The following is a 24570-nucleotide window of genomic DNA, read 5'->3' on the forward strand; positions in this document are numbered from 1 at the left end:
TCGACCATAGAACTTATGAATGCTGATTCCCTTTTTCACTTTAATGGACGATGACAAAAGTTTTCATCCAGTTCTAGAATACTATATCTCCCTTTTTCTTGTCGGGATATTGATGAAATATTTGGTAGCCAATGTACATAGCCTATGTACACAATTTAGTCTATGTACTGTAAAATTGATCCATTAGAACTCAACAAGTATCAGTAAAAAAATGTATAAGTGATAATAATTACGTTTTGACCCATTCCCTCACATCGTTATTTCATTTACCAACATAAGCATAATCTTATTCCAAAAGATGATTGGGCTACTGCGTTAAACGTAAGAGGAGTTCTGGCAGCCTGGATGAAAACGAAAATTTCGAAATCTTTCGGAATACCAATCATAATCCAAAAAAATATGATTTGGCTACTGCGTAAAATTGAAGAGGAGTTTGAGAAAGAGGATAAAGTGATGAACGGAAAGAAGGACCGGGATAACAACAATATATAATACCCTACTTAAGGAAATGCAGGTGTAAAATATGAATTTACTAATATTTTTCTGTCAATGGAAAATTGAAGAACATGTAGCTGAAGTAAGTTATGGTACAGTGTTCTTCATTGTACTTTCCACATCTTACTTAGTCATATTATTTAATGAAAAAAATCATATACTGTTTTAATTTAATAGTCAATCAAATGAAATAAATATCAGATACAGCTTTTTTGTTAAGGGTCACTGACTGACTGTGCACAGAATTTATCATGCTAAATTTATTTTGAAACGTAAGCAAATAAATATCTCATTATTTCTAATGAAGCTATTTCTAATAAAACTATTTGTGTGACATACCTATCTTGCAGAAAAGTCCATTAAGTAAACAGTTAAGGAATTTTAAAAAGTTCGAATACTTATACAGTTTACGTGTTATGGTCGTTGTCCCTTCATCATTTGTAACTTCATGGATATACTCATAAATTGCAGGAACTCAGTGTGAAGGTAATAAAACCAAACTTCAAAGGTACCACATCCTCTAAACTAAATTATAAAAATGGCCTATATTTGAATTACTATATAGTGTTATTTATATATTAAAAATAGGAAACAGACCTAGACACTATATATGATATATAGTTATGGCGTCATTGTATCCTGTTCTGATATGGTAAATGTGACCTTTTACATGTAATGTCCGGGCAAGTGTTTCCGACCAGTAATTTTATGCAGTGTAAGTGATGCATGTAAGCATTGTGTTTCTCAAATAAGGTTAGTAGCTACATGTGATTTTGTAAGATATATGCTCCGCAGAGGTAATTTTTTCGCTATAGATTGCTTTTACTTTAAAGCAGGTATATTAATGATGCAAAAGGAATAAGGGTTGGTGTATGTGTGTGAAACACGTTACTGCTAATGACATTTTGAACAGACTAATTGAATATTCAGGCTTCAAGTGAATAAGAAATCTACTTTAAAATATCTTTCGTAGGCAAGGAAGGAGATTCATAAGACTTTAATAAATAATAATAATAATAAAAATATAGTTGTTTCTAATTAAAAATTCAATTTATGGAGTGCTCAAACACGTTTCTAAGAATTAACTTTCTTTAAATAAAAACTCGTTTGAACAAAAATCAATTGTTTAACTCCATTTTCTTCCAGATGAAAAATGACAGAGACAGATGAAACATCATATATTCTTAGTTCTGTCACATACGATAGAAAATATAGCTGTATAGGTGGAGAGGAGAAGAAATGCCAACAGTCACAAAATGCTCAACAAAGTGGGCCCAGTGGCGACGAGACAAATCCTACAATGTCTTATCGAGAGGCACCAAGACATAGAAAATTATTACTGGTCTCTCTGGCACTCGTAGATTTCTTTGGATATGCCTCATTTTCGATGTTGGCACCATTTTTTCCGGCTGAGGTAATTTTAGTTATCTGTTTTGCACTTTAAAAATAGCACAAATTTTGGTTTAATAATGTTTCAACTTCAATGATGGGAAAAAAGTAATTGCATGAATTTTTTAATTCTCGAGAATTACATGAAAAGACACTCAAAATATATAATTCATGCATTTCAAATTTTTATAGGCCGAAAAGAAAGGGGCGTCACAGATTGTTGTGGGAGTAATATTTGGGATTTTTGAATTAACCATTTTCTTAGTGTCACCAATAATAGGAAGTTTTGTGAGTATACAGAAGATATATAAGGTACCCAGTATATAAAATAATTTTCAGAGAAAATAGTTTCTCTTAGTTGTCACATTTTAAAGAAAGTTTCACATGCCAAAAATTAATTCATAACTAGTAAATGAACATTTTTTCCAGATTACCAAAATTGGAGCTAAACGTACGTATCTGTCAGGATGCATGTTAGCCGGTGCTTGTTCGATCGCTTTTGGGTTAGTTAATTATTTATATAAAAAAATACAGTGTTTATAAGATTTCAACAATTGAAATTCATTTGATAGGTTACTTTTCAGAAATTCGCATTCTAGTATAGACCATTTTTATACGCAATAAAATTTCAATGTTAATCAACTTTTTTTTCCAGACTCTTAGACAAATGCCAAGGGGGACTTTGTTCATTGTACTAGCGTTCATTTTTCGAGTATTAGAGGGTATTGGATGTTCTATGTTCATTACAGCAGGATTCGCTATCATAGCTAACGTGTTTCCAGACAAAGCTATTACAGTTTTTGTAAGTATTTAAAATTTAGAAAATGTAATTTTATGGGATGCAATTGATATAAAGATATTTTTTTTAAAAAAATCTGAATTACATGTAAGCTTGAACAAATCTTTTGTTTTTTTGTTTTTGGTAATTATTTCGAGCGGAGGACTTTACTACAAAGTACACATGCCGGGAAAAATTTTCTAATATAAGCTTATTGTTTTTAGTGTGCTCAGCCGATCAAATAGCAAGTTACCAGAGAATTTCAATTGTACACGTATAAAAAAGCAGTTCAAAATTAGACGGTAATAGTGATGCTGGATTTGGTTTAATAAGTTCAGTTGCGCACATACCCTGATATACGGATAGCATAAGTGCACGCACAACTATGGCGTGTAAAACGTTGCTTTATTCGATAATCTTGTGATGTATATTCAAAATCTTGTGATGTATGTTCAAAATCTTGTGATGTATATTCAAAATCTTGTGATGTATGTTCAAAATCTTGTGATGTATATTCAAAATCTTGAGATGTATGTTCAAAATCATGTGATGTATATTCAAAATCTTGTGATGTATATTCAAAATCTTGAGATGTATGTGCTATATCTTGTTATGTATATTCAAAATCTTGTGATGTATGTTCTATAATCTTGTGATGTATATGCAATATCTTGTTATGTATATTCAAAATCTTGTGATGTATGTTCTATAATCTTGTGATGTATGTGCCATATCTTGTTATGTATATTCAAAATCTTGTGATGTATATTCAAAATCTTGTGATGTATGTTCTATAATCTTGTGATGTATATGCAATATCTTGTGATGTATATTCAAAATCTTGTGATGTATGTTCTATAATCTTGTGATATATATGCAATATCTTGTTATGTATATTCAAAATCTTGTGATGTATATTCAAAATCTTGTGATGTGTATTCAAAATCTTGTGATGTATATACAAAATCTTGTGATGTATGTTCTATAATCTTGTGATGTATATTCAAAATCTTGTGATTTATGTTCAAAATCTTGTGATGTATATTCAAAATCTTGTGATGTATATTCAAAATCTTGTGATGTATATGCAAAATCTTGTGATGTATGTTCTATAATCTTGTGGTGTATATGCAATAATCTTGTGATGTATATGCAATAATCTTGTAATGTATGTGCAATAATTGTATTTTGGGTAATATGACGCAATAGTGTTCTAGTTAAGTAAGGACAATTTTCGTTGGTTGGAAATAACGAAAGTAGCGGGATGATGCATTCGTAGATCAGTTGGACTTTCATTTCTTTCGTTTTGATCGCCGAAATATTGCCGACTCGGCGTTAAACAATAATTATCAATCAGTCTCTCGTTTTGATACAAAGAAAAGAGACATAAGATATGGATTATATATGCAGGTATATCAGTGAGGAAGATATAAATGTACATGTAATTAACATGATAAATAGAGTGAAGTCCTCAAATCATCGAAAATCTTATTTTCTAAAGAAAAACAATAGCTGTTCATCAAGTTTTTTTCTTCTCCTGTAAAAGAGCTGATCGGTAGTCTAGTAATAATGAAAACACAAAAAAGATTATCTTCTTGTCATATTAATCAGGGTGATTACTTCCAGCATAATTTTATATTTGGAATATACTCATGATAAATTTGAAGAGTATATATAGAAGTTTAAGGCTTATCTAATTACAATGTCAACTACACTCTATCTTTTGTATGTTTTTTTCTTCAGTTCGCAGCTACTGTATACATCACTGTCACATGATTTTCTCAGTGTATTACACATGTAGTGGGACAGCTGATTAGGTTTGACATGGGATATGGTGATTGGTCACCTACAACCATGATTGCTAAAACTGATGACCAACTTGATGCAACCCAATGTTTAAACCTATGTGACCTAAACTTATCTCACAGATTTTTTTGTAAGCCTTCCAATCATTTTTAAATATACAATGTACATGCAAGCTTCACATGGACAGGTGTAACTTGTTAGAGGAAGTCGGATAAAAGCCCTGTTTTTTCCCTGTCAATTGAAAAGCAAAATATCACTGTCTAAATCTTCCGCAGAGTTGTATCAGCTACAGCCTTGATAGATGCTATTAAAATGACACAAGACATTCCATCACATATAGATATGCTTGCAATGGCTTACATCTCTTACATAAATCATCATACTTCATAACATTTTGCTCAAAGCTAATATATCCTGGCTCAACATCGGATGTTTGTCATAGTCCTACATAGTGAGGTTCAAATTCTAAAATCAGTGCAGGAGTCCTTAATTATCTTACATGTATCTGATGAAAGATTCATCATTCACTGAATCAGGACTGTGTCTAAATATACCTGCTTTTCTTTTTTTCAGAGGTCAGTTCACTCAACTAGAGGCTGCATTGTGCTTTAAAATTGCCAGTGCACAACATCACTGCCACGTGCCAATGAAAGGATCAAAAATTGAAATACTTCATTTTTGGTTTACTTTCACAGATATTTCAACTATGTTCATCTTGTTAACTTGCAAGTCCCTCTTTTGAAAGAAGTTGCATAATTGAACTTCAATATTATCCTTTTGTCACCTGTTCAACTATTATATACATGTACTTAAGTCTATGTTCTCCCAATGTTTCTGATGGAAGTTTTGTATTTTGTAGATTTGTTATTGGTTAAGAGTGAAATTGACCATTTTATGTGTTTTAAAAAATTCTTACACTCATCAGGTTGCCTGCATGGCACAGTGCTTAGAGCATCTGCTCTAGATTTACATGGCGCAGTGGTTAGAGCATCTGCTCTAGAGTCCCGAAGTAAGGAGTTGATCCTATGTTGTGGGTTCGAATCCCACTGTGGGACATGGAGACCGGTCCTTCAGATGAGACCGTACAAACCGAGGTCCCGTGTCACAGTAGGTGCTGATATGAAAAAGATCCCTCCCTGCTCAATGGCCCTAAGTGCCGAGCATAGGACAAAATTTGCAGCTCTCCATTGGCAAGTGGTGGCACCTCCATATGAGTGAAAAATACTCGAGAGGGACATTAAACAACATACGAACACACTTATCAGTTGGACAGCAATCAATGGCAATGAGTTCTTCACTTATTCCTTTGACAACATAAGTATTTTAAATACACAGGTTACTTGTTGCAATATTTAAATGATCATGTTTTACAAATGAATGATTAAAAATTAGACATTATGCAGAAAGTGTATTTTTACATGTCACTGAACTACACGTGTATGGAATTTACTACTAAATTTTGTATGTCCATGCACTAAAAAGGAACTGAATTGAAATTTTATTTTATTATTATTATTATTATTTTTTTTTTTTTTACAAAATCTCCTTCACTTTATTTATCTCAGATTTACATTGTCATATCAATTACTGAACAGTACGTAGACCAACATTAAGTTTGTCAAAGTTTCTAGTTTTCTCTTGGTGCTGGAATAAAGGTACTGTAGTAAAAAATTATAGCAGTGCAATATTTTTAGTACATTCCTTATCCTACACAATTCTTATAATAATGACACTGTTGACAAGAAGATGCAACATGTCTTTTTACACGTGTTGACCTTGAATCTGGTGGTAGTAGGCAAGGTCAGTTTCCAGATGTAAAGAATCTTTCCCGTATTCTGAAATATGAAAATATAATTAGAATTTATGTAAACTAAGGTAAATTTTTTACAGATAAATTTCGCCAAGTAGTCGGTGATAGCCCAAAGGAGCACTGGAGTAATAAACCTTTTGATAATATTATAAACAATAACATGTACCTAAGGATAAGTCTTTCAGATAATGGACTGCATCTTCTGCTGTTAATAATGCAGCAGTGTAGGTACACTTGACTTTCACAAACTTGGAAATTGCTTTCCTAGCATACAGAGTCTGGTAAGATGCTTCACAGAGAGGAGGATGCAGAACTAAATTATGTGAAACACCTTAAGCACCCAATCAATTCATCAAGCCAAATTCCTGAAAAGTGAACCAAAATATTTCAATCATTGAAAACTAAAACCATGTCCATAGTACATGAATGCCCTACCCAGTGTTCATTGTAATGCAACATGAAAAGAAATGTGCTTTGCTTCTTTGTTAAAGATGAGGTAAATGAGAGATATTGAGGTAAATTAAGGTCACAGTGAAAGTTAAGTCAAAAAGATGTGACACAGTTGAATAGCTGTGACCAATTTGTGTTAGTGAATGAGGTGTAACGAAAATCTTGAGAATAGTTTCTTTCAAACTAATATTAAAACAAGACTATTAGTAAAGTCAAAATGTCATGGGGAAGGACAAGGTAAAAAATAATGGACAGAGTTGATAAGTTTTCACCAATAAGTTTTATTATATGTGATAAAGATAAAAATACCTTTAATGGTTTCTTTTCAATTGAGTTTAAAATAGTAAGGTCAAAAAGAAGGTAAAAAACAGCTAGTCTGCAATTAATTAGTTTTTGCATAAAACAAAACAGTTTTATCTGATTTAATTCATTGATTTTTTCATAAACATTTAAATATATAACATTAAACTAAAATTTAAATTTCATTGCATTAAGGATCCTCTATACACTAAAGGAAAAGATGTTTTGGACATTGAGAAAATTATAGTGTGTAAAGGTGTAAATGTTGAGCTTATCTATTACATGTTCAACATAGTGTACCTTGCATTTACCCCCCAGAAAAAATGTTCAAAGACAATGAAGTACTGATGAACAAAAATTACTGTTGTTTACTTAAATGGGCAAAATACCAGCAAATTAAAGTGTTCAATCTATTCATCTTAGCCTATTAAAATGTTACAAATGCTTTATTTGATCACAAATTAAGAAATAAACTGTACACATCAACTTATCTTATTCTAGATCAAAGGGCAGATTACTCTATCTGCATAAAAATACCACAAATCAGAACTCTTTAGTGTGCAGTGTATAGAGGAATCTTAAATTGTTTGTACATGGCTACACATACTTTTTCTACACATGTTCAGACACCCATTTGCAGATGTGCACAAGCATTACCTTTTTCACTTAAAATTAAGCACAGCTTCAAAGTTGGAGACAGTTATCCTTTGTGTTCTCATGACTTCCAAGTTCAAGTTCAAGTTCAATTTATTCACTCAAACCAATTAATGGTACATGAGGTTCTATGTACAATATATACAAAAACAATATACAAGATACACGTGAAATGGCGGAAATACATTCAAATTATAAAGTAACCAAAAAAAAAAAAAAAAAATAATAATAATAATAATAATTATGGAGGACAGACTTGTGCATATACCCTATCTATGTAGCTGCATAAGATTTGTTCAATACCCTTTTGGTGCCTCTGTAGTATTTGGACAGAATCATTGCATAGCATAACCAGACAAATGGAGCATCTGCTTCAGTAAATTTCAGACAAGTCAAGGATCCTCTGTCATAGGAGCAAGAAGGATGACTGGTGCTCATGTGACTCTGGCTGCTGAATCCAATCCATAGCTGAATACATTAAAAACATTTAGTTGATGATGCCAATTAATATTTTAACTCTATAACCTGTGGTTCATAATTTTAAAAAAGTATAAAAATTGGGAATGTTTGCAAATTAATGGTTCTAATGTGTTACTTTTCATTCAAAAAAAATCTTACATAGTTCCATGCAAAACTTTGATCCCCTGTTATGGACCAATCCTACCCCTAGAGGCAACAAGTTATTAAAACAGATTAGAATCTACACTACCCCAGGAAGCTTTCTATAAAGTTTCATTTTTTTCCTAGTAAGTTGTTCAGTAGAAGAAGATTTTAAAGACTTTTATCCCCAATTGAAAGGCCCCATCTTACCATCCAGGGGTCATGATTTGTACAGTTTAGAAATTTCAAAACCTCATCACAATACATGAGATGCTTAATTAAGCTTTCAGGTCAGGTGAGCTAAAAAAAAAATAAATCATTCATACAATGTTCCAAATTTTAACAATAAACCTGACAAGCCTTGCCAATATCTTTCTAAGGAAAATCCTGTACTTATTATCAAATGACATATCTAATGCTCTTTTATTTTAATTTAAAATATACAGAATAATATAATTAGAGTGTTTCAAAGAAGTGTAACCTTCCCTATATTGCATCATTAAAAGTGTAAATAATCTTAAGAGTGGTCAGCTATTTATTTCCTACTAGCATTATAGTTCTTATTGCCTGCTAAGAAAAAAAAATCCATGAATAGTAAAGTGTGTAAGACTTTGATAGAAATACATGAGTATTTAAATTTCAATGTGTATGGTAACTATACATAATCCAGCAAGTACAGTGTCATGAGCTCATAAACATGCATAAATGCTAATTAATTATCGATACCTTACCTCTCAAAACTCAAAATGCATACACATAATTATGTTAAATTAAATGTCTGGAGTATTTTTTGTGAAGTAGGTCAAAGATCAAGGACATGTAGAGTTGTAGACTGTTCACATAATGTTGGTATTGACAACAATCAGTGCACATACTAAATAGCATATACTTAGGCCAAAATAAAAAATAGGTTTGTTTCCCCTAACGCGACCTACCCACTTAAATCGTGCCGACTGAAAAGTTTTTTTCATAAGATTATTCAAATATTTAAGGTCTTCCGTCTTCACGGAAGACCTTATAGTGATTCTACTGTTTCTTATTACTATTATTCTTATTTTTTTTCCTAAATTTTGTGCATGCGATTTCTCAGCAACTATTCAGTGGTTTTCAATGAAATTTTCAGGATTAATGCGCAGCTATAGGAACTTGATACATCTTGGAGGAATTTGGAAAATTCGCTTCCGATGCCAAGTTATGGACAATTTCCTGATTTTAAAATGAAATTTTGTCCTCGAAGGATCTAAGAAATGGCTAAAGATATGAACTGGAGACTAGTTGGAGATGATAGTACATGACGTATAGGTGAACAGAATCACCTTTTCGTTCGTCGTCGGCACTTCTGGTCGCTTACGGAAGTGATCAAAGAAATCGTAAAATTTCAACTTTCCGTTTTTAAATCAATACTTACATCACATTATTACTTCTCTTCTGTAGTTTCGAAATATGTTGGTCCCACCGGAAACAAAAACGTCAACTTCCGGTTATAAGAGAAAAGCTAGATAGTTTGAGTATTTTTCTTTCCCATTAATATCTTTTGTAGATAAAGTATTTGAAATGGATTTTAAATATGTTATTCAGACTACAAATGTCTAGAGTAACGTCAAATATCTTTGTAAAATTCACTTCCGGTCGCGTGTTTTTCTGTCCTCAAAATGAGAAGTTGTCTGAGCAAGATCTCGGAAACGGTGAGAGATTAAGACACCAATCTTATATGAGCAACAGACCTTAAGATGTAGGCAAATCCATTTGGTTCAGAGCGTCAGTCGTCACTTCCGGTCGTCACAGGAAGTGACCAAAAAAATAAAAAATTTCAACTTGTCTTTTTTCAATTAAAAATTGCATCACTTTATTGCATCTTTTTTGCAGATTCGAAAAATGTTGGTCCCACCGGAAACAAAAACGACAACTTCCGGTTATAAGAGAAAAACTACAATTTGAGTATTTTTCTTTCCCATAAATATTCTTTATAGATAAAGTTTTTGAAATGAATCTTAAATATGTCATTCAGAGTGTAAATGTCTAGAGTAACCTTAAATATATTTCAAAAATTCACTTCCGGTCGCGTGTGTTCCTGTCCATAAAATGAGAAGATTTCTGCGCGAGATCTCAAAACCAGGTAAAAGATTAAAACACCAAACTTTTATGAGTAATAGACCTTGAGGAGTAGGCGAAACCATTTGGGTTAAACACGTCAGTCGTTACTTCCGCTCGCTACAGGAAGTGATCAAAGAAATCAAAAAAATTAACTTTTCTTTTTTAAATTAAAATTTGCATCACTTTATTGCATCTCTTTTGCTGTTTTGAAATATGTTAGATTCCACCGGAAACACAAACGTCAACTTCCGGTTTTAGGAGATAAACTACGTTATTTTGATATTTAACTTTCTCATAAATATTGCTTATCGATAAAACACTTGAAATAATTTCATGTATGTTTTAGATACTGCAAATGTCTAGAGAAAAGTCAGAGATTTTTATAAAATTCACTTCTGGTCTCGTGTTTACCTGTTCTCAAAATTAGATTTGTTCTCACAATATTGCTCGGCAACAGTTAAAGACTGAAGTCTAAAACTTTCAGGACTGATAGTCAGTAATCAGTTTACATTGTATTTGATACGTGAGAAAATCTTGTATCGCCGTTACTCCCGGTCATGAGGTAACGGGATGTTTTGCACCTATGCATGGTTCGCCCCGAGATGTTTCGCGCCCATTCTGTTTCGCGCTGAGATGGTTCGCCCCGCGATGTTTCACTCCAAGTACATAAATGTGCTACTGAGTTTAGTTCATTTAACAAAGTTTTAGATTTTAAATATATGTAAATATAGATATTTTTGGAACATTTTTTTTTTAATTTAAGAAGATTATATTTGAAGCACAGACGTAAATTACAATGTATTTATGTCTGTGTTTGAAGTATACTGACATACATAGCATAATTATGAATTATTATAACACTGTGCTAATTACGTATACAGTAGATAATTATAATACCGCCATCTAATTAAGTAATTATTGCTGGCTTGGACAACCAACGGTAAATGTTTTACTTTTATTAGAAATATGTATAATGGTATCAAATCTAAAATACAGATGAATGGTGTGTCATCAGAATTTTTTAACTGTAATGTTGGTGTACGACAAGGGGAAAACTTATCGCCCTTCTTATTCTCATTGTATATTAATGACTTGGAAGATTTTTTGATAGAAAAGAATATTGTCGGTTTGTCTAGCATTAGCAAAGGTATAGAGGTATAAAGGTATATAGCTGTTTTTGTTTATGAAATTGTTTATCTTATTTTATGCCGACGATACTGTAATACTTGCGGAAACTGCTGACGATCTTCAAAGAGCATTAAATGAATTTTACGTATATTGTGAAAAATGGAAATTGTGTGTGAATATTAAAAAAACAAAGATACTTATTTTCTCTAAGGGTAGACAACCAAAAAATATTTTTACATATAACGGCAGTCTCATAGAAGTAGTCAAAAATTTTAATTATTTGGGGATTGTATTTTCTCGTACAGGCTCATTATGTAAAGCAAGAAAACACCTATGTGAACAAGCACAAAAGGCAATGTATGGTGTGATACGTAAAATTAGACAATTTAATCTACCCTTCGAATGTCAATTGGATCTGTTTGGTAAAGTAGTTTTACCAGTATTGTTATATGGCTGTGAAATATGGGGTTATGAAAATATTGATATTATTGAACGAGTACATTTACGTTTTCTGAAACATATATTGAATTTAAAAAGTACCACTCCAAGTAATATGATTTATGGAGAAACTGGACGGTTTCCATTATATATAAATATTTACTCAAGAATGGTAAAATATTGGGCAAAACTTGTGTATGGGAAAGAAAACAAATTGTGCAGAATTGTATATATGTATTTACGTAAAAAATATGATAAAGGAGAAATGATAAACTCCTGGATTTCATTTGTACAAAATATTTTTGACAGATGTGGTTTATCAAATATATGGTATGAGCAATATTTCTATAATGTAGAATGGATAACTGCTACAGTCAAACAAAGATTAAAAGATCAATATATTCAAAAGTGGAATAGTGAAGTTCAAGAATCTTCAAAAAGTTTAAATTATAGAATTTTTAAAACCAATTTTGAGTGCGAAAAATATTTAACACTGTTATCATGTAAATTTAGAAAAACTTTAGTTAAATTTAGAACCACAAACCACCACCTTCCAATTGAAACAGGTAGATGGAATGGTACTCAAAGAAGTGAAAGATTCTGTAGCTTATGTGATAGTAATCAGATAGGAGATGAATATCATTATATTTTAGAATGTAGTGCTTTAAATCAAGCGAGGAAAATTTTTTTGAACCCAAAATTTTGTTCTAAGCCAAACACTATGAAGTTTTGTGAAGTTATGTGCCAAAATGATGCTGATTCTTTGAAAAAATTATGTACATTTATTACTAAGATTAATAGTATGGTCTGTTCTCCCTAGCTAGCTTAATTAATCTCACCTTTTGCTTGACCCACTGTATTATATGTATATATGTTTTATATGTTTATGTACCTCATGTAACCATTTACATGGTTTTTGAGTGAATAAATTGAATTGAATTGAATTGAACAACTTAAATTCTCACCTTTTGATCTCCAATTTATTACAATTAAATCCTCATTAAATCACTGTTGAATTGTTGAACAGGTCGACACGCTGAGCAAAAGGGCACCGTACGACCTCCGTTAACTATGGCAGTGCATGTTATTAAGACATGAATTTGAGCATACAACATATTTATATCTTATATTTGATAAATAATTTAAAAGGGATCAAAATGTGATGAAATATTTAAAATAAAACGTGAGATGTTTCGCGCCAAAATCGGCGCGAATCAACTGGGCGCGAACCATCTCGGAGCGAAACAGAATCGGCGCGAAACATCCCGGATTCGGTCATAACAGGATGTGATGCAAAAAAGTGAATGCTTAATGGTTAGCACTTTGGATTTACACTCTGACGACAAGTGTTAAATCTTCAGAGTGTCTGAATTTCTTTTATCACTTTTTAGCTTGAATTTTCATTTTTATTTTCAGAATCGGACGGAAGACCTCTCATTGCTCGCAATGAGTTTCTAGTTATTTTTATTGTTTATCAACTTTCTAAAATACAATTTCATCAAAATTCGTTTTTTATCAGAACGGCGGCTTTTGTTTTACTCTCATTTGGCGCCCACAACATGTGGCCACAGAGGGTTATTTAGTGTTATAAAACAACGGCGATGTATCAATCTTAATATATACATCTTTAACTTATTAGAATCCTACACTCTTGAAACATTTCGTGAATTAAACATACCGTAGTAGTTGTAAATATATCTTAGTATAATTATTTCATCTTGATAAATATAGTTCGGACGTCGTTTCTTCATTCCTTTTATTTATGGGGTAAACTTCGTGACTAAAACATTAGATAAATGAAACTTTAATCATTTTAGATATGGTTTGGTTGAATTAAATATTGTTTATACAGGTATTCTCTTTTCAAATAGTGTTGAAATATTTAAAGTTGGCTTATGGTATGGCTTCCTGAGACGTCCAGTGTATTTTTCTTTTCTTTACTTGGGTCCTTGAAAATAGGTTGTTTCTTTGCTTTAAAATACCTTTAAAAATTGCTGGGTCGACAACACTTGAACATCTGCCTGGTAGAGAGCTCCTAATTTAGACTTTTTCTCGGCACTTATGGCCATTGATCATAAAGCATCAGTAAGGGTTTTTTTCGTGCCAACATCTACATGTATACTGTGACACTACCGGTACATGGCCCTAGGTTTTTTACGGTCTCATTCGACTGACCAGTTTCCACGCCCCACGTCGGGACCTGTGACTTAATTATCTGTGTAAGCACTCGAAGATGATAGTAGGTCTGAAAAAAATATACTCGGATGGCCGATGGTTGAGTATTTGCGAATCTTTTCTTTTTGTAAAAAATCAATTTCAATAAATTTACGCTGGCCTGAGATATTTCACAAGTTCAAATGAATAATATATGTGAATTAATTTACCATACATGTTGCTTTTAAATTTCATTTGTATGATATTCGGTTTAAAAATCGGTTTCTTTTGTTCTTTCTTATTCATAGAGATATTCAATTTTCAGAATGTGTTTTCAAACTGCTGTCAGAAAAAAAAATAATTTACCTACCTACCTACTCAACTTGAAATTTTAGGGTCGGGTTAGGGGAAACAAAGATATTTTTAATGATGGCCTTACCTCTTAAATATCAAAAGCCTAACCAGATACATTCATTATGAACTATTTAAAAAAAGTATAGTCAAAGGTCACATTCAATGGTCTCAGAGTTTGTAACTATGGTATTTTACAAAAGTCATTGTGCGATGCAAATAATTTGTGCAAAATATCAAATCCAATGTGTGACAGACAGACAGCGGGTAAAGTGATCCCTAAGTGTCACTCTGCTTTGCAGGTGAGACAAAAATAGCAAGGATAATTTGTTTGTTTGTTGAAAAGTGATTGAAGGATCCTTAAAAGTAGACATTTTTGTTCATTAATGTACTGTAATTTTTACCTGTATTTTAAAGGATTTGTTGGACATAACTTATGCACCATGGTTTTTGTGTTCCATTGATGTCTTCAGATTTTTAAGCCACCAACACTTTACATATGTTTTACATACACAGCATACATTTATATCTGAAAAAGAAAATAAAAATAAACCCCCTGCCTCCCATGTTATTATAATGGCAAAGTCCATATTTTGCTATGGGAAACCTGAAATATGTGTCCAGTTAAAAGCAAAATAGGGGTTGAAAATGGCACTATGTAACAAAGATTTTGTAAAAGTCTCATCAAATTTCATTCAGTGGTATAAGATGAGATGCTGATAAGAAATGGGTACCCCAAAGTATATATTAATGGATGGTTGTACAGAAAGATGGAGAGCTAGACGGACGGACACCCCCATCATTAACCCCCCCCCCCACTTTTCAACCGGGGAGTATAATAATTATAATTAATTTCATTAAAACAAATTAGTACAGAATACACAAGAATAATTAACTGATTCCGTTAAAGCTGACATGAATTCTTAAAAACACAACATTTGCATCAATGTACGACTTGTTTTATACCAACTAGCCGTATTCCGCCATATTTCTTTCAGATACCTTCTCTTATTGTAACGATATATACCCCAGTGCCCCCGTTACACTTGAGTGAATTTTTGGTTTGGCTATCGAGGTGTGCACATCTTCGATAGTAAAGTATTTGGGAACTCATGAATTGATGAAAACATTTTAAAACCATAACAGATAAATACAGTCATAAAGATATTTATGAATAATTATTGTTTTGAATAGAATACTTTTGTAATTGCTAGTTTGGATAAAAAACCGTAGTTGCGCGTGTTTTTTTTTAAAGCATACCAATATATGTATACTAAACTTGAAAATAATTCACAGTAAAACTCGTACAAACAATCTGCAATAATCTATTGTAAAAACGAATCAAACAACCAGCGTATTCTGGTATTTGCCATGCATGCCCATATGCATTCAAATACAGTTGATGCATGTCGAGGAACACGTCGAACGCGTGTAAACTTATTCATACCTGGAAATAGACCACTGTACCCATTCGAAGATGTGCACATGCCGAGTGATTTACACCTTGTATTCCATTTATTGAAATATGAATCACAAAAAAGTAATAAACTCCATAAAACTCAACAGTAAACACGTTTTCACTTCATCGTACAGCCTAGCACTCAAATACACTAAGTCCGTGCTGATCAGATTTTGGTCAGGGAAAATATCAAAAGTGAAAAAGGGAATAAGTATTTGCGCGACTGGGTTAAAAAAAAAAAGAAATCACTTTAAAAAAAGTTTGATTGCTGATTATCTAAAAACTTAACTGAGTAATTTGGTGTAAGAAAATGATTAAGGACACGACATGAAACCATACCAGAACGCAAATTAACAAATATACACACACGTGGAGCGGGGGGAGGGGGGTACCCCCTTTTCTGAGAGTGTCTTTTAGTTCAGGCACGTAGCATCTAAGAAATAATTGACACTTTACCTGAAAAAAAAAACCTTTGACAAGCAAAAAAAAAAAAAAAAAAAAAAAATTTATAATAATAATATGAATAAATTAAAATAAAAAAATCTCCAAAATCCAATTTTGTGGTGGTGATTGGGGATTGGGGGGTTGGGCAACTTTTTCGACGATTTGACTATAGTGCAACAAAAAGTGGAGGAGGTCAACCTTTTAATGTGTATTTCACACTAAACAGTAAAACATTATGCTCAGAAAAAAGTGGTAGGGGGCACCCCCACCCACGCGTTCTACAGGCCTGTCTTTTATGGTTGACTTTGTAAGGATTGTTATCATTTTAAGACTGGCTAGCCCCCCCCCCCCAGTTTCATTCAACATTGTTGTACATTTTACTCAAATATATTTCTGCCGAAAATGATAGTATGAATGGAATCTGTCCCTCCCCTGACTACGGATTTTTTTTAATGCCTGTTTTCCTTCTTCATTTCCCCCAATTTTTAAGTGCCTTAACTTTTTCTTTTGCTTGTCGATCATTTTACTGTCCCCCGCTCCCCCTCGCATACACACATTCTGAGAAACGGTGCCACGTGCCTGTTTTATATGAATGTAACGGAAGCCTTTCCTGATCGGAGAATTTCCGCAGGCAGTCTAAAATTTGGTACTATTCAATTTCTTGTATTTTGAGAAAATCTTAAAAGATAGTTTAAGGATTACTTGAAACCCTAACCTCAAGATTATGGATAAATTTATTTTTTGCATTTTCAATACAAGTATTCTCTCTTTCTTTCTCTCTCTCTGTCTCTCATGTGTAAGCATCCATACATGTAGAGCAATAATGCATATAAAATCCGATGTAATAAAAATCATGGGAAATGCTATAGTCTTTACAAGGGCAGATCAAGAACTTTTTCTGGGGCAGGGTGGATCAAACCTGCTGAAAAAAAAAATGAAAAAAAAACTACACCTAAATGAAAGGGGAACTAAACAATTGAGAAAACTATATTTCTCGGGAATTGAAACATGTGGACCCTTCTCACGTACTTTCCAGAAGGAAACGAAGTCAGTTTTTTGTTTCTTTATACCTATTAGAAGCTCTCAAGAGCACAGAGGGTTCCTACCAGAAATTTTTGGACCAAAAAAATAATTTATATCAAAATTTATTTAAAAAAAACATTTTTTCCCCTTTTTTTTGGGGGGGGGGGCACTCTCAGGGGCACGTTGTTTTCCTTTCCTATAAACTTTGACTATTAATTATAAAATAACTAAAGAAATAATACACATGCACGCAACCATATTTTAATAATTCAGTCACATTACATTTCTTTAAATATCTAGAACGTGTAAATATGTGTTATTGTTAAAAAAAAAAAACCACTTGATGTAATATAATAATTAGTACTGTTGCATCGCCTCGTGATATCTTTTGCAATGCGAGAATTGTTGAATCTCCCCAATTTACATTTGGGTACACGGTAGAACTATTTAAATTATCAATATTACTTTCATATAAACTAATAGTGTAATACTTACTACTTTAATGTATATAAAAAGATGTACTGTAGATTATATACACATAATTATGTCTGTGCTCGTTGGTAATTGTATGAATCGTCTTTGTAATTTGTGACGCCTAAAAGGGCCCTGATTTAAAAAAATAATCTGTCTACAGGAACAAATTGTTCAGTGTGTGTTAATTTAAGATCTATTAATTTTATATCTAAAGTAGTTGAAGCCAGTTCATTTTACGTGACGTATTTGATCAAGAAAAATCCGACCGTTTTCCGACGTTTGTTTAAAATATATTGATAAATGTATTCTACATATTCCATCCCCCTTTCATTTTCTTTAAAAGATGTAAGATCCGTAACAAGAATGCATGTATGTTTATGTCATAAATTTGATGTCATGAAGCCACATTCATGAACATATTTACTACATGTACCGACAACAATTAGTTTGATTTTCTGAAATGTTTTATTTGCGTGACTATATTGTCTAATCAGGCAAATACCAGTGTCATTTCCACCTTCGACATTTTCCCTGACCAAAAATGCTGATCGGCAGGGACCACGTGAGTTCAAGTGCTAGTGACAATGTGTTTACCGTTGAGTTACAAATGGAGTTATTTCTTCTGTGATGCATATTTCAATAAAAGGAAAATAGGAAGTAATTCTTTCGACATGTGCACATCCCTGTAGCGATAGCAGTATTTCAGGTAGATAAGTTTAAAGCGTAGCGTTCGACGCGTTTTCTCGGCATGCATGCATGTGTAACTTGAATGCGTAAGTTGCATAGTATGTGCTTATACCGTTTAGCATGCATAAAGCTCAAAGTACAGTGTTATTTGGAAAAAAATGCATGTGGTAGCCTTTTCTTCTTTATTGTTCAAATATATATGTATATCAAACATGCATTTGTCGTTTTGATTTTCATGCATTGCATCTAAATTATTCAAAATTTATATACTCCTTTCCATTTTTCAATGAAATTCCGAGTTTTGGTAGGATTGTTAGATTTATGGCATGTTCCAAAACTGCTTTATCGGAGATGTATACAGGCCTACATGTTTTCGGTCAGTTCATGGCGTGTTCCAAAACTTTGCTATCGGAGATGTGTACATGTCGACAGCCAGGCTAGAAAATCACTCAAGTGTAACAAAGGCATCAGGGTTTATATAGCCGGTAAAATAAGTGAGCGAATCTGAAAGAAATATGGCGGAAAAGGGAGTACGGGAATGAAATAAGTCGTACAAGGATGAAAATATCACATATTTAAGAGTTCATGTCAGCTTTAATTTATACAGTTTCCATTTTAACCTCTTAACTGATTGAGGAAAAAAAAAATCAAATTAATTTCACTTTACAACAGAAACTTGTAGATGTTCATTTAAATTATAAGTACTGTACATGTAAATCTTAATGCATATTTTATAATTACCCACACAACAGAGGTGCAGAGGTTGTTTCAAAATGATGTCATATGAAGTTATCCAATGGACATTCACAGTACAAACAGATACTGCGTAACTAGAGTTGACTGGAATAAAAAAATATAAAAATCATAGTGAAAATTTGGAAGTAAAGACCTGCCTTGATCCACCCACCTCCGGGGGGAGGGGGGGGGGTTAAAATAAATTAAGAAATGAATGTAATATTTTTTTTTTGACCAAAGTATCAAACAAAAATTTGGACAGAAAACGTCATCAATGTGCGTAGGATGAAAAAGTTTTCCATCCAAATTTTTGTTTGATACTTCGGTCAAAGAAAAAATATTAGGCTACATTCATTTCTTCGATGGAAAAGTCATGGAAAAGTAAATTTACAATTTAAAAGGCTTAATCTAAAATGCGAAATCATGTACGCGTACAATCACTTTCTCATAAAAAAAATGTTTATGTTCATGATGATTCCTTTTTTATCAAAAGTGCACTCCTATACGTACCTACTTGTACCTACAGTGACTTTGTACAACTTTCTTAGATTATAGAACATACATCACAAGATTTTGCATATACATCACAAGATTATTGAACATACATCACAAGATTATCGAATATACATCACAAGATTTTGAATATACATCACAAGATTTTGCACATACATCACAAGATTATACAACATACATCACAAGATTTTGAATATACATATTAAGATTTTGCACATACATCACAAGATTATCGAATATACATCACAAGATTTTGAATATACATCACAAGATTTTGCACATACATCACAAGATTATAGAACATACATAACAAGATTTTGAATATACATAACAAGATTTTGCACATACATCACAAGATTATAGAACATACATCACAAGATTTTGAATATACATCACAAGACATTGCACATACATCACAAGATTTTGAATATACATCACAAGATATTGCACATACATCACAAGATTTTGAATATACATCACAAGATATTGAATATACATCACAAGATTTTGAACATACATCACAAGATTTTGAATATACATCACAAGATATTGCACATACATCACAAGATTTTGAATATACATCACAAGATATTGAATATACATCACAAGATTTTGAACATACATCACAAGATTTTGAATATACATCACAAGATTATCGAATAAAGCAACGTTTTACACGCCATAGCTTTGATCATTCAAATCTATAATGATATTATGTAAGATATTTGCAACACAAATTAAAAAACGTGTTGATAATTGTAAGAAATAAAATAGTTTTATATGATTAAATAATTTCTAGCTTTCTGATTGACTAAAATGCAATATTCTACAATTCAAAAAGTGACCTTACAGATAAAAATAAAATTAAAATTTCGACTTTTAACTAGACTTTGAACCAAAAATAGATCTGGAATTGATGATTGGATATACTTATTTTTGTCTCTAATGCAATCCCGTGCGCGTCTCACTGCGTTCGTTAATTAAGGAATTTAGCAGGTGTAAAGAACAAAGAAAATAGACGAAGTTTGCTAAACGAGTGTGTATCATTCAATCATTTAAACATACATCATTAAACCCCTATTTGCTTTTTTTGTCAATACGATGATTTCAGAATTCCTGGTCTCTGAATATTGTACTCATTTACATATTCGATCCCAGAAGCGGCAATAATTATAAAATATTTAAGAATGAATAAAAAATTTATATGTATAGCTTTATAAACATTACATAAAGTGCGAGTGTGTTTGATTATTAACCTCGGGTTGTATTTCTTAAGATTGTGATATTGTTTATACCCCTGGTCATCACTATCACTGTTTATGATATTAAAACATGCTATAGAATCAATAGTAACAATTTTTTATGTATATTAATGTTTTACTTATAAATCATTGACCAGGTTTAATAAGTGCAGTAAAAGTAGCTATGTCGTTGGTAGATACGATTCCATATCAAAGGTATGCTGGAACAATCCCCATTTTCGGTATCGGAATAAACGAGCAAGATCATTGAAAAGTATATTATCAATATTATTAGAAAGAGAAAAAAAATATCTTGATAGTCATGTACCTGGGACAACATAACATGGCGAATTACATCCAACGTGCTCATGTTCTTCTTCACCCCAGAGCTATAGTACTGCAGGACACGTCATTACTGGTGACGTAAATATAGTTAACAATGAGGACCTTCAATAACTTTTATAAGAGGGCCAAAATTTAAGGAACCCCGATCTTTCATATGTCAGTTTTAAATATTTTTAACGTTCCCAAGAATCAAAATGAATTTGAATTACCATACCTATACTGGATTCCAAAACTCAATAAAAATCCTTACAAAGAAAGATACATAGCGGGTTCCAGTAAATGTTCTACTGATTGTATACACAAGTACTCTGAAGTTGATATTAAAAAGATGCTTGAGTTTCTGATTGACAATATCTATGTAGTTTTTGGAGATCAGCTCTTTCAACAATCTGTTGGAATTTCCATGGGTACCAATTGTACCCCTTGTTAGCTGACCTATTTTTGTATTCATATGAATAAGAATTTATTCAAAATTTTCTAAATAAGAAGAAAACATTTACCATGACCTTCAACTCAACATTTAGATATATTGACGATATTTTATCAATTAACAATAGTTACTTCCATTCATATGTCGACTTAATTTATTCCACTGAGCTTGAAACAAAAGATACCATAGAGTCTGACGCATCTATATCATATTTGGATATTTTGTTAGAAAAAGACTTTAATGGTTACATAACAACAAATCTATATAATAAACATGATGACTTCAAGTTTTCAAACGTCAACTTCCTTTACTTATGTAGCAATATTACCCTTATCACTTGCATATGGGGTTTTTGTCTCCCAGTTGATTCAATACGCAAGAGCATGCTCTATATATGAACAATTTCTAAAACGATGCAAGCTATTGATAAACAAGTTGATGAAACAAGGATATCAACAGACTAGTTTGAAGTCATCATTTCTCAAGTTTTATGGTCGATACAATGACCTTGTCAGCAAATACAACCTATCATTAAGTCAAATGCTGACTGACATTTTTCATACTAATTGTTAGGCTATTATTTACACACTGAATTGTCTTCGAATTTTTCCGTTTTATTCCTGATCATGAAAAGGAGCACGCGGCGGGTGGGACCGGTCAACAGGGGATGCTCACTCCTCCATATGGCACCTGATTCCACCTCCGACGTTTTTGAGCTCCGCACCAGATTTGTATTGTTTGAATGGACTTTGAGCTTGAATACCGTTTGCCATCTCCATATTTTAGGTATCTTATTATACATGTAGTCTACTTGTGTTCCAAGTCTTACTGACATTTGAGCAAAACTTAAAGAAAAGTAGCATTTTAAAAGAATTTCGAAGAAATTTCAATTTTTAGTATCCATGGCAACAACAATCACCGAAATAAAAAACAGACAAATAGAATTATGTACCTTAATATAGTCAAATTGTTTACTAAGTCTTACTAAAATGTGACCAAAACAGTAGGAGGACTAGCATTAAAGAGTTTTTAATTATTTCTATTTTAAGTAACCATGGCAACACAGTTTTGAAAACATAAACCGTTATACAGGTTATATGTATCTTAGAATAGTCTATTTGTGTACCAGGTCTTATTGAAATTGGTCAAAAACTGGAAGAGGAGTAGTGTCTTAAAAGAATTTCAGACATTTGTATTTTAGTAACCATGGCAACACCTTATGTGGAGATCAAAAGCAGATTTACAGAATTATGAACAATGTATCTAACTATAGTCTACTAATTGAAATTTGACCAAAACTGGAAGAGGAGTAGAGTTTTTAAAGAATTTAAGGAATCTCTATTTTTTAGTATCCATGAGAACAACCTTTGTTAAAATCAAAAACAGATAAGCAAAATTATGTATCTTAGTATATATACATGTAGTCTAGTGGAGTACCAAGTCTTATTGAAATTGAACCAAAAAGTGTAGGGGGTGAAGTGTTTTAAAAGAAATTTTAAAGAAATTTCTATTTTTAGTAACCATGGCAACACCATTTGTAAAAATAAAAAATCAGTATAAAGAATTATGTTTCTTATTATAGTTTACTTGTGTACAAAAGTTTTATTAAGATTTTTAGTAACCATGGCAACATTGTTTGTAAAAATCAATATAAAGAATTATGTTTCTTACTATAGTTTACTTGTGTACAAAAGTTTTATTAAGATTGGACCAAAACTGTAGGAGGAGAAGCATTTTGAAAAATTGTTAACATACAGGCGGACAGCTAGACAGTTGAAGAACGGAAGACAGACACTTTACCAATGCATAAACTCTTCTGGACTCTGGCAAGTACAGCTATGTGTAATAAATGAAAGTGCAATGCAAAATTCTATACTGTAGCATCATGTGCTGATATTAAAAGTCTATGTTATTTTCATAAAAAAAACAGATAATACAGATGCAACAATTGGGGTTGTGTAAACTTTACAAAGACGTGATAACTAAGCACCAGTCAAAACTACAGAGAACCGATTACTGTTTCAATGAAGTGATCTACAATTGGGCATTGTGTAAGTTAACTTCTCTAAAGTGTAAATTTATCTACTTAAAACACTGAAGAACACAATATTTCTTTGTTACTGAGTAACAGTTTATTGTTTAAAAAAATATATAGAACGTACACACACAAAAAAAAATCACAATTGTAAAATCTCAATTTTGCAAAATTCACTGCATTAAATGGCACAGTTTGTGAATACATTGGATTCTGAGATGAAAATTCATTTGCCTGAAAATGAAATATCACATACGGTTAAACTACAAAAATTGCTGTTCTTATTTAAATGCAAAACTTAAGGAAGCCAGTAAACTCAAACAAGGAAGTTATTTAATGTAATGTTGAAACACTTTGATGTGTATAAATATCACACTTTCAAAATATACAATGCACTTAGTCTTACAATTCTTCACAATCCTGATCACCTGTCCAAAAACTGTCAAAGGTTTGAAAATGATAAAAACTACAATTTATTATATTGAGAGAAAGAAAGAGCTAAGTTCACTTTATGCATAAAATGGCCCTGTAGATATACCAATTTATTGACTAATACCCCGTGTACCATTTTCAACATTAATATAAAGTAGAGATTTAGTGCTTTCAGTTTATAAAACAAAATTTCCTTTGAAGAGTCCAGGCATTGAAAAACAGGTTGTATGAAATTGCAATGTTATTGAATTTTGCAGAAAACAGGTGTTTTTGAGAACCTTCAGCAAAGAATTAAAATATGAGCA

General features: G+C 32.1%; 1 protein-coding gene across 1 annotated transcript; it reads left to right on the forward strand.

Annotated features, from left to right (window-relative positions):
• The first annotated feature begins 1228 nt into the window (after window positions 1–1228).
• Window positions 1229–3374, forward strand: LOC133183732 (MFS-type transporter SLC18B1-like). Its single transcript, XM_061318649.1, has 6 exons — window positions 1229–1248; window positions 1642–1909; window positions 2077–2172; window positions 2314–2387; window positions 2540–2686; window positions 2887–3374. Exons 2-5 carry the CDS (start codon window positions 1649–1651, stop codon window positions 2580–2582), a joined length of 474 nt encoding a protein of 157 aa, XP_061174633.1. The 5' UTR covers window positions 1229–1248; window positions 1642–1648; the 3' UTR covers window positions 2583–2686; window positions 2887–3374.
• Window positions 3375–24570: the final 21196 nt, after the last annotated feature.

Source organism: Saccostrea echinata, unplaced genomic scaffold, assembly GCF_033153115.1.
Source record: "Saccostrea echinata isolate AGI-Se365-2 ecotype Australia unplaced genomic scaffold, CSIRO_AGI_Sech_v1 ptg000009l, whole genome shotgun sequence".
In the NCBI taxonomy this organism is placed as follows: Eukaryota; Metazoa; Mollusca; class Bivalvia; order Ostreida; family Ostreidae; genus Saccostrea; species Saccostrea echinata.